Source organism: Oncorhynchus masou, chromosome 28 (genome assembly GCF_036934945.1).
Source record: "Oncorhynchus masou masou isolate Uvic2021 chromosome 28, UVic_Omas_1.1, whole genome shotgun sequence".
NCBI lineage: Eukaryota > Metazoa > Chordata > Actinopteri > Salmoniformes > Salmonidae > Oncorhynchus > Oncorhynchus masou.
In genome coordinates this window covers 20,838,929-20,853,082 of record NC_088239.1, presented here as the reverse complement: position 1 = coordinate 20,853,082, position 14,154 = coordinate 20,838,929, and the positions used below count along the sequence as shown (strand labels likewise).

Genomic DNA, 14,154 nt, shown 5'->3' with positions numbered 1-14,154 from the left:
CATTTTCTATAGGAATGTAGTAAAGTATGTTGTCAAATATGAATAGTTAAGTACAGATACCCCTCCAAAAACGACTTAAGTAGTACTTGAAAGTACTTTATGAATCACCTGTATCAGTCAGTGTTTCAAGGTGAATGTATTGTAGGTCAAAGCTTGCAACAAAATACAAAGACTGCACTTAAAGAATGTTCAAAATTATTTCCCTGGTGTGTGTGTGTGTGTGAATGCCTAGCGATCCTCTTTACATACCAAATTGACAAGCTTAAGAGCTAACGCTTTCTGTAGGGTCAAAAGGGCACGTTACCACACATTTAATCTCAAAGTGCCCCCCCCCCCCCCCTTAACATAGTTAATTTGTTATATATGCAGTGACTTTGGCTGACCGCTTGTAAATATTTTGACCCTAACTTATTGTTCCGATCAGCTTGTCTCACTGCCTCCCCATCTCTCTGCCAGTGAGCCTGGATCGATTAATATTGGCAGTGTGGTGTCACATTGTAAGCATGAAAAAAAGCGTTAAATTGTTCCCGCTGATAATTCTTATGCATGTGTGTGTTCTGTCCCCAGTACAGCAATGGGGACTAACACTCATGCGACATACCAGGGTTTCACAACAAATCTATCACCTAGTTACCACACCAACAACCCAACAGATGGATATAATTGTTTTCCAATGTCAAGGCATTTCCGAGATTAATTTCTGATGCATTTCAGTGCCCTGCCCTCTGAAGTGACAATGGCAGAGTTGATCATTGATGTTGTGGGTACTGGTCAGTGGGTATGTTGCACAGTGCAGTGACATCTACCTTTGGCCTTAGCAGGAAGAGATGGGGATATCTAGTCAGTTGTACAACGGAATGCATTCAACTGAAATGTCTTCAGCATTTAACCCAACACCTTTGAATATGGAAAATAAATGGTAAATTATCTAAAAAAACAAGTAGTAAAATAAAGGAACCACTTATCTTGGTTAAAGGTTTACACTGGTAATGTCAGTTTCCTTAGTTCAGAGCTAGAACATGAAACATATCTGGCCCAGCAGCCATGCCTTCGCTCTCCAAACATGGACACTCAGTCACGCATATTCTGGTCTGGTCTGCATTCAGCAGAGAAACAGGCGGAGGTCACCATTAACCTGTATACCACAGCATTGACCTCTGCCTCTTTTGCATATTGCAGCCTGAGGCTACAGACTTGTGCTGTGTGATACAGGCTGCACAACTCCCTCTCCTTGTAACCAACAGTTAATTGTATTGAGTAATTCAGCCATGAGATCAGATATGATTATTATGCCAGCTAGGCACAATGACTTCAATCCAGGAGAGTGCGATGAGGTCATAGTCCAGAGCAGACCTCTGCTGGTGAGTTGGTGACTGACTTGTTCATGATCCTCTACTGCCCCCTATTGTGCCCTGCAGCCTATTCCTCAAAATCATCAGTGTAGCAAACTACAAGGCTATACCACTGTAATACCATTGATTGACCACACATTTAAAGGGATAGTTCATCCCCAAATCAAAGTTAGTCAGATGTTTTCATATCTCAGATGTGGTCTTAAATTGAGTCCACGTTGGACAACACTATCTATTGAGTAGATCCCAAATGACTGGGAGATAATGGCACCATTTTAACTTGATAGAATTACATTTGAGGCTTATTAATTGAGTAAACATGCATTTTATTTAAAAAATACATTGAATGAATGCTTCAACGTAAGAACAGTGCAACATCATACCACAATTGATAAGATACAAAAACCACCAAAGGTTAAACAAAAACTTTGTCAACAATATCAATTTGTATGACGGTTGACAAATTAGTATAAAAATATCTGAATAATAAATACGCTATTCAATAGATTAATTTAAAAAATACCAACTTTGCATAAAAAAGCTTTTCCCTTCAGTAATTTCACTTCTTATAAAAAGGTTTCACTTATAAAGGTTACAAAAAATGGTAACTCCAAGAGGTCATCGTTTTGGGTGTGTCCTACAAATCAGTTTGAGGTGATGATCTCGTATGAACGATATTTGGGACATGAACATTATTACTCTTAAAAGTATGGCCGCACACATCCCGTGTGTGTGGAGACCACTGCTTAACTTGGACTGAAATAGGTGCCGGTGCTGGTACTGTTTATAATTAGGTGCAGGAGTTCCACAATACTTTTTAAGCTAATATTCCATAAGAGGAACAGGAGCTTAAGCAGTAGAACATTTGAGGTGCCAGTACTCAGCTGCGGTGAAATCCTGTCCAAGTCAAACGCTGGTGGAGACATCCTCTGTTCCTCAGGCCTGCACGGTGCTGAGTGGTCCAGGGATGACTGTGATGGGGCTGTAGGGTTCAGCCTGACATACAGCCAGGTCCCCAGCAGACACCAGCTCTGGACCATCACAACAGAACACAACACAACACAACACACAAAATACCTGCATGTTGTTAGTTAAGTAAAACAATATTGGAATGCATACATGCATATAGCCCCACAAGTGATATCCATTTTTCCTCTGTTCTCTGTCAGCTCTCACCTAGCAGTTTGGAGAGAATGTGGGCTGCAGTAGTGCGGTCTGCCTCCAGGGGCAACAGAGAGTAAAAGGTGACTTTCCCAAACCTCAGGAGGTACGAGGACACCACACTGAAAGGAGCAGAGGAAGATGATAGCCATGTGAAAAACACTGCCCAGAGTTTCACAGTTAGAGAGAATAGATATAAAGTAGAATAGTAGTGCAGTAATGACTGAGTTAGAAGCTGTTGGCTAGCCTCCCCACTTTTGCCATCAAATTCCTGAACCAACACAATTGCACTTGACAAACCCCCCACTTACTATGACTGTGATATGTGGTTGTCCCACCTAGCTATCTTAAGATGAATGCACTAACGCTAGGTTGCTTTGGATATGTGTGTCTGCTAAATGACTCAAATGTAAATGTTAGAATATAGATAGATGGGTGATTAGTAATACTACACCTCAACAGGCCCTCGGCAGTGACCCCTCTACCTTCGGTCTTCTCTTCTCGGTCTGGTAGAGCCACATGTTCCTCTTCTATAGCCTCCATAGGCACTGGGGCTTCTTCCATAGGAGACCTGAACAGTCAGTATTAGTTAAAAGTGACACTTATGGATAGAAATGGGCAAAGTCTCAGCGCTAGCCAACCAGGACAACTACATAATGATACAACTATATATCCTCTTATTTTTTCTCTCACTAACTCACATATGTATGTTTACACACACACACTACACACACACACAAAAATACATACAGTGGGGAGAATAAGTATTTGATACACTGCCTATTTTCATACTTACAAAGCATGTAGAGGTCTAATTTTTATCATAGATACACTTCAATTGTGAGACACGGAATCTAAAACAAAAATCCAGAAAATCACACTGATTTTTAAGTAATTAATTTGCATTTTATTGCATGACATAAGTATGTGATACATCAGAAAAGCAGAACTTAATATTTGGTACAGAAACCTTTGTTTGCAATTACAGAGATCATACGTTTCCTGTAGTTCTTGACCAGGTTTGCACACACTGCAGCCGGGATTTTGGCCCACATACAGACCTTCTCCAGATCCTTCAGGTTTCGGGGCTGTCGCTGGACAATACGGACTTTCAGCTCCCTCCAAAGATGTTCTATTGGGTTCAGGTCTGGAGACTGGCTAGGCCACTCCAGGACCTTGAGATGCTTCTTACGGAGCCACTCCTTAGTTGCCCTGGCTGTGTGTTTCGGGTCGTTGTCATGCTGGAAGACCCAGCCACGACCCATCTTCAATGCTCTTACTGAGGGAAGGAGGTTGTTGGCCAAGATCTCGCAATACATGGCCCCAATACGGTGCAGTCGTCCTGTCCCCTTTGCAGAAAAGCATTCCCAAAGAATGATGTTTCCAACTCAATGCTTCACGGTTGGAATGGTGTTCTTGGGGTTGTACTCATTCTTCTTCCTCCAAACACAGCGAGTGGCGTTTAGACCAAAAAGCTCTATTTTTGTCTCATCAGACCACATGACCTTCTCCCATTCCTCCTCTAGATCATCCAGATGGTAATTGGTAAACTTCAGACGGGCCTGGACATGCACTGGCTTGAGCAGGGGGACCTTGCGTGCGCTGCAGGATTTTAATCCATGACGGTGTAGTGTGTTACTAATGGTTTTCTTTGAGACTGTGGTCCCAGCTCTCTTCAGGTAATTGACCAGATCCTGCCGTGTAGTTCTGGGCTGATCCATCACCTTCCTCCTGATCATTGATGCCCCATGAGGTGAGATCTTGCATGGAGCCCCAGACCGAGGGTGATTGACCGTCATCTTGAACTTCTTCCATTTTCTAATAATTGCACCAACAGTGTTGCCTTCTCACCAAGCTGCTTGCCTATTGTCCTGTAGCCCATCCCAGCCTTGTGCAGGTCTACAATTTAACCCCGATGTCCTTACACAGCTCTCTGGTCTTGGCCATTGTGGAGAGGTTGGAGTCTGTTTGATTGAGTGTGTGGACAGGTGTCTTTTATACAGGTAACGAGTTCAAACAGATACAGGTAATGAGTGGAGAACAGGAGGGCTTCTTAAATAAAAACTAACAGGTCTGTGAGAGCCGGAATTCTTACTGGTTGGTAGGTTATCAAATATCATGCAATAAAATGCAAATGAATTACTTAAAAATCATACAATATGATTTTCTGGATTTTAACAATTACAGACCTCTACATGCTTTGTAAGTAGGAAAACCTGCAAAATCGGCAGTGTATCAAATACTTGTTCTCCCCACTGTATATACACACACATACATATATATAAAAATACATATATCACCATCTGCTGCCAGGGGTGATCTGCTCGAGGGATTTGTCCTCTCTGGACACGTCTAGAAGAACCTCGGCTGAAAACACAACACAAACAGATATCAAAATGCAACAGTAAAGCAGTGGTGGAAAAAGTACCCAATTGTCATACTTGAGAAAAAGTAAAGATACCTTAATAGAAAATGACTCAAGTCAAAGTCACCCAGTACTATACAACTTGAGTAAAAGTCTAAAAGTATTTGGTTTTAAATACACTTAAGTATCAAATGTAAATGTAATTGCTAAAGTATACTTAAGTATCACAAGTAAAAGTATAAATAATTTTTAAGTCTTTATATTAAGCAAACCAGATTGCACAATTTTTTTTAAATATATATACACACACACACAAATACCCAGGGGCACACTCCAACACTCAGGCATAATTTACTAAAGAAGCATTTATGTTTAGTGAGTCTGCTAGATCAGAGGCAGTAGAGATGACCAGGGATGCTCTCTTGATAAGTGTGTGAATTGGACAATTTTCCTGTTCTGCTAAGCATTCAAAATGTAACAAAATGAGTACATTTGGGTCTTAGGGAAAATGTAGTGAAGTAAAAGTTGTAAAAAAATATAAATAGTAAAATAAAGTACAGATACCCCCCAAAAAACTACTTAAGTAGTACTTTAAAGTATTTTTTTTACTTATGTACTTTACACTACTGCGGTAAAATGATTGTATGTACATTTCAATGGCATCATCATAGAAGTAGAATCTAGTTCTGTGGGCGTCATTTTATAATTTCAAGTAACTGACAGGAAAACAATGTCTGACCTGATGCTTCAGATGGGGCTGTTCCTCCTGATTTCAGCAACTCTCGTGGGATCTGGGGATACAAGAGGAAAGAGAAGACAGTCATCTAGACTTCAGACATTTCTGAATGGTCTGTATACATGAAAAACAAAGCAGTGTAGACTAGATGCTGTTATTCCAGGCTCTCTGAGTCATTTGAGATATTATTAACAGTATTCACTGTCTTATTCAACTTCTCCCTTGGGCACATTTGAATTCACCCATAAGTCTTTATTATGTAAATTACTGCTTACAAATGTCCTGCTCAAGTGTCCCCTGGCGGCATTGGTAATTTAGAAGAATATGGTGTCAAACTTCACCCTACAGTCCAACTCATCCCAAACTATCTCAATTGGGTTGAGGTCTGAGTGATTGTGGAGGCCAGGTCATCTGATGCAGCACTCCATCACTCTCCTTCTTGGTCAAATAGCCCTTACACAGTCTGGAGGTGTGTTGGGTCATTGTCCTGTTGAAAAACAAATTAATAGTTCCACCTAGCGCAAACCAGATGGGATGGCGTATCACTGCAGAATGCTGTGGTTGCCATGTTGTTTAAGTGTGCCTTAAATTCTAAATAAATCAGTGTCACCAGCAAAGCACCATCACACCACCTCCTCCATGCGTCACGGTGGGAACTACACATGCAGAGATCATCCGTTCACTTACTCTGCGTTTCACAAAGACATGGCGGTTGGAACCAAAAATCTCAAATTTCGACTCATCAGTCCACCGGTCTAATGTCCATTGCTCATGTTTCTAGGCCCAAGTAAGTCTCTTCTTATTATTGGTGTCCTTTAGTAGTGGTTTCTTTGCAGCAATTCGACCATGAAGGCCTGATTCACACAGTCTCCTCTGAAAAGCTGATGTTGAGATGTGTCTGTTACTTGAACTATGAAGCATTTATTTGGGCTGCAATTTCTGAGACTGGTAACTCCAATGAACTTATCCTCTGCAGCAGAGGTAACTTGGTCTTCCTTTCTTGTGGCGGTCCTCATGAGAGCCAGTTTCATCATAGAGCTTGATCGTTTTTGCTGCACTTGTCTTAAAGTAATGATGGACTGTTGTTTCTCTTTGCTTATTTGAGCTGTCCTTGACATAATATGGAGTTGGTATTTTACCATACAGGGCTATCGTCTGTATACCGACCTACCTTGCCACAACACAAATTAAGAGCCTAAATGCATTGAGGAAAGAAATTCCACTTTTAACAAGGCACACCTGTTAATTGAAATCTATTCCGGAGAACTACCTCATGAAGCTGGTTGAGAGAATGCCAAGAGTGTGCAAAGCTGTCATCAAGGCAAAGGGTGGCTACTTTGAAGACTCAATATTTAGAACGATTATTTGGTTACTATATGATTCCATGTGTTATTTCATATTTTTGATGTCTTCACTATTATTTTACAATGCAGAAAATAGAAGAAAAACCCTGGAATAAGTCGGCGCCTCCAAACTTTTGACTGGTACTATAGATCTGCTCACCTCTCGCATGCTAGAGTCCATCCTCTTCCTCTCCACCTCTATCCTCACTCTCTCCATCTCGGAGCTGCCCTCCTCCTCACTGCCTCTCTCCCCGGTGCGAGGAAGCGTAGTGAGGACGGCGCACTGTTTCCATAGCAACAGGAGGTCAGGGTGCAGGAGAGCTGCGTCGAGGATAGAGAGAGAAAAGACTCAGTGAAATCATCATTATAACCTCAAGGTGTGGCAGTTGTGAGGTGGTTCGGTTGGTTGGAGCAAGGTGCTGGCAACATCCAGGTTATGGGTTTGATTGCTACATTGGATTCATACACATACTGTACTACTATATAAGAACTATGAGTTGCTTAGATTAAAAAAAAATATCTTATTTTACCAGGTAAGTTGACTGAACACGTTCTCATTTGCAGCAACGACCTGGGGAATAGTTACAGGGGAGAGGAGGGGGATGAATGAGCCAATTGTAAACTGGGAATTATTAGGTGACTGTGATGGTTTGAGGGCCAGATTGGGAATTTATCCAGGACACCGGGGTTAACACCCCTACTCTTACAATAAGTGCATCGGGATCTTTAATGACCTCAGAGAGTCAGGACACCCGTTTAACGTCCCATCCGAAAGACGGCACCCTACACAGGGCAGTGTCCACAATCACTGCCCTAGGACATTGGGATATTTTTTAGACCAGATGAAAGAGGGCCTCTTCCTGGCCCTCCAACACCACTTCCAGCAGCATCTGGTCTCCCATCCAGGAACTGACCAGGACCAACCCTGCTTAGCTTCAGAAGTAAGCAAGCAGTGGTATGCAGGGTGGTATGTTGCTGGCTGAATCAAAACATATACTAAATGACCATATTACTACCATCTACTCTGGTCAGATAGGACTATCTCAGGAAAGGAGTCATATACTCACAGCCAGAAGGGGCAGTGTAGAGCTCTGCTGGGAGGAGCTTCTTCTGGGCAGGAAAGTTTATCAGCACCTGAGACTGAGGAAGAGGCACAGACAAAGCAATGAGAATACGATTATATCCTTATTTTCTTTGAAGTAATCACTGATGTGGGTGGTGTTCATTAGGCACCAAATGGAAGAAAACCCACTGAAACAGGGAGGGACTACCTGGACCTGTCCAATAAGAAACTTACATTTGTGTTTCCAGTTGCAAACCCTTTAAAACGTTACTGTTGCATGCCCTAATGAACACAACTCTGGTAAGATTAGTGAAGGATAAGTAGTGGAAGGCTTGAGTTTTACCAGGAGCAGAGTCTCAGCCTTAGTGTCCTCGATCTGCACCCGCATGGTATCCTGGGAGATCTGCACCTGAGGGTCTGCAAAGATGAGCTGGCGCCTGCGACCCCGCCTCATAGGAGGAGGAGCATCTATATGGGGGAGCTGGGATGATGAGAGAGGGATGAGAGAGGCAAGAAAAGAGAGGAAGAGAGCAGATGGGAGGGTTATGGATAGATCAAACTGAGAGGAGCCTGTACACACCCACACATTTGGCAGGAGAAAATATAGGACAGAAATATCTTGTTCATACGGATGCTTGGATTCCTGAGTCCTCATGATGAGTCACACACAGAACAGTGTGAACACACACACACACAAACCTCGCCACAGGAACTTTCTGCCGCTTTCTCCGTCCCCCTCTCTGACTGACTTGCTGACTCCCCCGCTCTCTCGGAGGTGTCTGGGGCAGAGGGCATGGCCACCTGAGGAGGGGGGGTCATCTCCATGGGAATGACCTCTAACGGCACCTCCATGGGCAGGCCGGTCTCCTCGTCCAGCAGCCACACACTGTCCCCCACCACCACCGACACCTTCAGCCTAGAGACACACACACACAGAGAGAAAGAAAAACAATACAACAAAGAGTACGTTTAAAAAAAGACATGGGAAGATAATAGAAGATCAAGGTGACCTGCCCTGTCAGAAAACATGATTATTCCATATAACTTACTGGTCAATGGAGGTCATGCCTGACTCCATGTCCCTGGTTCTCTCTCCCTCTCTCTCCCTTTCCCTCTCTTCTAGCTCTGTACAACACACACACACACGCCACTTATTTCTCTTTCATTATCGGTCTTATGGGTCCTAATATGTTACAAAGGCCTGTTTTTTCATCAATTACTAGGGTACGGGCTAAGCAATTTGCTCATGCTGTTGCACAGTAGCCTATCTCATATCTTACTAAGACCATAACGTGGTGACCATTGTCCGAGTCGACGAGAGATTATTTAACGGAAAATAAGAATGTTCCGGAGTTTAAAGTGATGAAAAGTAGCTCGCTAACTGCTCTTTTGCATCTCGTCATTGAGCAGCCCAAAGCGGAGCCGTTGCTATGGATACTATACAGGCAGACTAGCAGCAGAGCGGATGCAGGGTAGTGATTGATGAGGTAAAAAGGTAAATCAAACTTGACCAACAGAATATAATTGCCATGGAAACACGTGGGGAAAAGATCTTGAATATCCTCATTGCCCCCAAGCAAAATGTGCCTACATTTAGTCTATTGTTTATATGTGTATTTCATATGGAGGTAAAAAATCTAGCTATGCTAACCAGCATCGAAAACAGCCAAATATATCCAAATTGGACTTAAGTTACCACATTGTGGGCCTGTTACAATACATAAATCATGACAGATTTGACGAATATCCACTTTGTTAAATCATATTTGTTGAATGTGCACCAATCTGGTTAATGGACCGGTATAGCGTTATATCTCCCTACCAATAAGTGCCCTTCTTTGCGAGGCATTAAAAAAACTCCCTGGTCTTTTGTGGCTAAACACTATTATTGCAGAGTGAGTCCATGCAACCTATGTGACTCGTTAAGCACATTTTTACTCCTGAACTTATTTAGGTTTGCCAAAACAAAGGGGTTGAATACTTATTGACTCAAGACATTTCAGCTTTTCATTTTTGATTAATTTGTAAAAATGTCAAATAAGATAATTCTACTTTGACATTATGGGGTATTTATTGTGTGTAGGCCAGTGACCAAAAACTCTAAATTGTATCAATTTGAAATGTTCAGGCTGTAACACAACAAAATGTGGAAAAAGTCAAGGGGTGTGAATACTTTCTGAGGGCACTGTGTCGTCGGGCGGTTGTGGACGTGTTATTAGCAACTGCAGGTAGGTGCAGGTGAATAAACTGCTGAAACACGCACCACTAGCCCAGGGAGGGGAGGACAGACAGAGACCAGCAGCTAATGGATAATAATGAAGGAAGCTATTTCTGATTTCAGGTTCGGCAAGGCCTTCAATTTGGCAGAAACAATTGGGCCTTGCAGGCATGTGCAGGGCTCTGTTCTTTACTCTCCCTCTCTTCTCTCACCGTCATGGAATTGGTCTTGCTGCTCCAGAAGCATGTCAATCTCTTTGCCAGTGGCTTCAGGAAGCTCAGCTCCTTCAAACTTTATGGAGAGAAGGGCAGAGGGAGACAGAGTTCAACTTCAGGAACGATTGAGAGCTCAGGAAAGATCTTTTTGGATCCAAATTCCTTGTTGTGTTCACATGGTCTCTTAATAGGCAAAGTGAGTAAAAGTTTATAAATATACACAATAGCCTTTCTATGTCCTTTTATCAGTATATTACAACACTATATTCAGGTCACCTCAGCAGCAACGATGCCAAGCTGCTCCTTCTCTTTCAGGGTAATGGCATCAGGAGGGGATTTGAAACCTGAGAGTGAGAGACAGAGGGCAACAAACATTAGTAATGCAGATTTGTTGCTGAGAATTTTTCATCCCAAATAAGACTGTCACTCAGTCTCACCTCCGTCCTCTGGTGCAGTTCCAGGACGGGCCCCTATGGGGCGCTCTGGAGTCATGCTCTCCATCAGCTGCCATGGCTGGGAATGAACGAGACACACAGAGGGAGTGTTGTTAGAACGGTGTTCAATCAATAAATGCATTATCAACTCACAAGGTGACTCAATGAGGGTAAAGTTAAATGTGTGTCTTGAAAAGGTTTTTTGTGTACTGTGTGTACATAGGAATTGACTGTGGTCGTATGGGGGTTACACATTTTTGTAGTAACATACCGTTGGAAATGTGTTAACTAGGTAAAAATTGTGTAGAAATGGTTGTATACCTGAGGGATCCTATAGGGACTAGGCAGCAGGTGCTCAAAGCCCATCACCCCAAAGAAGGGGTCCTGTGCCCCCTCGGCCTCCTCCAGCAGGAACAGGGAGTCTGGGACATTTGGGGCTTGTCTGGGGAGGGAAGGGTGCTAATGTTATTACTACAACATGGCTACAAACCGGCTGACATGAATCACCCAGGCAACACATTGGTGGTGAATGCCATACAATGTACAGTACCTTTTTTACCTAATAAAAAAAACAGTACATAAGTCCAATCCATTATTGTCAATATACACGGAGTGTACAAAACATTAGGAACACCTGCTCTTTCCATTACATAGACTGACTGGGTGAATCCAGCTGAAAGCTATGATCCCTTATTGATGTAATTTGTTAAATCCACTTAAATCTTTTGTCATGCCCATTCACCCTCTGAATTGCACAAATACTTAATCCATGTCTCAATTGTCTCAAGGATTAAAACTCCTTTTTAGTGTCTCCTCCCCTTCATCTACACTGATTGAAGTTCCTTTGAACGGGGTATGGTAGTAGGCACCAGGCGCACCGGTGTGTCAAGAAATGCAACGCTACTGGGTTTTTCACACTCAACAGTTTCCTGTGTGTATCAAGAATGATCGAACACCCAAAGGACATCCAGCCAACTAGACACAACTGTGAGAGTCAACATGGGCCAGCATCCCCGTGGAACTCTTGACACGCCCCAACAAATTGAGGTTTTCTGAGGGCAAAAGGGGTGCAACTAAATATTAGGAAGGTGTTCTTAATGTTTTGTACACTCAGTGTATGTGTGACAGTTATATCTGACAACTCAAGGGGGCATGTGTGTATGGGACATACGGGTAACGGTTTGTGTGTTTTTTCACCTGTCAGGGTCAGCCAGGTCGATGCGTGCGTGTCTCTCAGAGCGTACCAGGCGCTCAATGGTCTGCTGGATCTCCTCTAAAAGGAAGGAGAAAAAGTTTGCGGTGAGGTAATTTAGCAGACATTCTTATCCATAAGCAATTAGGGTTATGTGCCTTGCTCAAGGGCACTTAAACAGATGTTTCACATAGTTGGCTCTGGGATTCAAACCAGCAACCTTTCTATTACTGGTCCAACGCTCTTAACCGCTAGGCTACCTGCCATGGCATGCATGCATACAAATACATCCTCCTGACTGGACAGCTGCGGTTCTGAACACGTGGTTCTGTACAAGCTGGTGACCCCGAACACGATATGATAGTGGATCTGTGTATCTGTTAGCATGATTTATGTCTGGCTGCTTAGGAGGCTATATCAGACTATCGAGTTGCTTGTTATGATAAGTGAGTACAGCTAAGCGTAATCATTCATATCGACCTCTAGCAACAATGTGGTTGTATACTTTATTGTCTCAGGTTGTATCAATGAATGTGTATGGATGGAGAGTAACCGGTAGGCTGCATTTCAGTTCAATCAGTGTCCTTGGTCCTGTAGCTTGTCTTGCCATTAGACCTGATTTAGTGTCTCTGATTACCGGCCTATTTCGACAAGCATCTCTTTACATGGCGTTAGTCTGTAATCTCTGGATGCCCTTCATTTTAACCCTTCCCCTCTCTCTCACCCAGAAGGAAACCACACTGCCGGTGGTAGACGATAACCACCCCATACTGCAGCTGGGAGGACAGGTAGAGGGAGAAGCGAGGCCGAGGGAGACCAGGGCAGAGTGGAGCCACCTGGACCGTCACGTAATCCATGATGTCCTCACTGCAAATACACCACCATAGCTACATGATTGACATCAGATTACTATCACATTCACAAATGATGTGTATGGCCATGGCACAAAATAGGGACATGTTTCATCAGGACAGAAATTAGTAAGGGAGTAGCTGCCCCAGTATCTCTGTGTTAGAGATGTCAATGTGTCTCCTCTGGTGTCTCCAGATGTAACAGGAGAAAGTTAAGATAGTTTCTCAGCGAAACACCATATTTTGAGAGTTTTTAAAATACATTTTTACATTATAACGTTAATGTGTGGGAGTTTGAATCAGAGCTTCATGGGTGTTAGGGAGGAGACACTTCATAGTTGACATCTCTAACGCAGAGATACTGGGGCAGGGACTAGCTAAGCAGGGACCATGGGTTGATCACTTGACATAATATTTTCCCTCAGACATAGAAAGGGAGAAGGATTGTGGTTACCATGTCCGCCCAACGTTGACCCTCAGAAGCTCTCTGCGTGTTATCCTGATCCCTTTGGTGGCTGCCAACCTAAAACACAGAAACAAAACAGCATGACAATACCAGAAACGGAAAGGTCACTGATGATGATGATGGCATACTCACATTACATTGAGTGAGATTCACAAGCTACAAAATATTAAACTCAGCCTAAGAGGATGCTAGCCTAGCTAATATTAGCTAGCTAGCTAGCTAGCTAATGCTAGAGAGCAACTCACCAAATAGTGGAAAAGCAACCGGTGTGCCTTTGAAGAACGTTTGGATAGTAAAACATCTTTCCTCAATTCATGCAGAAATACTGTTTTGCAATTTGGTGTCTAGAACTTGGTGTAGAACGTAAAAAGATCAGGTTGATCAATAAATAGGTTGATGTCAGCTGCTAGATAGCTAACGTTACAGGCAGATTCTCCTCAGAGAGCAGCGTTATCGAAATTCGCGCCAAACGTAGCTAGCTTGATGACGTTTAGGTTTTTGACCAATCATGGAGAGTGCAGTAGTCCAAAAAGATAAACAGCAGAGCCATTTATCTAGAGATCATCTAGAGATCAATCAAAAACGTGTGGAAGTGGGAAACTCTTTTCACGCCACTTCGATACCGAAGTGACTTTTTATTACTCTCATAACCTGCGACGTTAATCACTTTGTATTGAAGTGGCGTGAAAAGAGTGAAAGTGGAGTCAATTTCGAGTCACCCACTAAGGAGGTAGCCCTATGACGTTTCCACATTTTCT

The 14,154-nt window shown here is 42.9% G+C and overlaps 1 protein-coding gene across 2 annotated transcripts; it reads right to left on the bottom strand.

Moving 5' to 3' along the window:
• Positions 1 to 1,663: 1,663 nt before the first annotated feature.
• rec8b (REC8 meiotic recombination protein b) lies at positions 1,664 to 14,115 on the bottom strand. 2 transcript variants are annotated; one of them, XM_064941536.1, is made up of 18 exons: positions 13,642 to 14,115; positions 13,385 to 13,453; positions 12,804 to 12,946; positions 12,085 to 12,160; positions 11,209 to 11,329; positions 10,891 to 10,966; positions 10,730 to 10,797; positions 10,451 to 10,529; positions 9,070 to 9,145; positions 8,720 to 8,936; positions 8,364 to 8,501; positions 8,025 to 8,097; positions 7,118 to 7,278; positions 5,618 to 5,669; positions 4,814 to 4,880; positions 2,968 to 3,084; positions 2,529 to 2,635; positions 1,664 to 2,383 (listed from the first exon to the last, which is right to left on the bottom strand). In XM_064941536.1, the coding sequence occupies exons 1-18, from the start codon at positions 13,695 to 13,697 to the stop codon at positions 2,289 to 2,291; spliced, it is 1,791 nt and encodes a 596-aa protein (XP_064797608.1). In that variant the 5' UTR covers positions 13,698 to 14,115; the 3' UTR covers positions 1,664 to 2,288. The 2 variants fall into 2 exon arrangements, with proteins under 2 accessions (XP_064797608.1, XP_064797609.1); XM_064941537.1 differs by lacking the exon at positions 1,664 to 2,383 and having other exon boundaries at positions 2,535 to 2,635; positions 2,999 to 3,084.
• Positions 14,116 to 14,154: the final 39 nt, after the last annotated feature.

What these genes read in the sequence shown, in the direction of transcription:
- rec8b (XM_064941536.1), bottom strand. Translation starts at nt 13,697, where the DNA reads ATGTTTTACTATCCAAACGTTCTTCAAAGGCACACCGGTTGCTTTTCC. An exon ending in GGCATGACCTCCATTGACCA is followed by an intron (nt 8,937 to 9,069) that starts GTAAGTTATATG and finishes GTGTGTCTCTAG; the next exon opens with GCTGAAGGTGTCGGTGGTGG. An exon ending in CATTCTCTCCAAACTGCTAG is followed by an intron (nt 2,384 to 2,528) that starts GTGAGAGCTGAC and finishes GTGATGGTCCAG; the next exon opens with AGCTGGTGTCTGCTGGGGAC.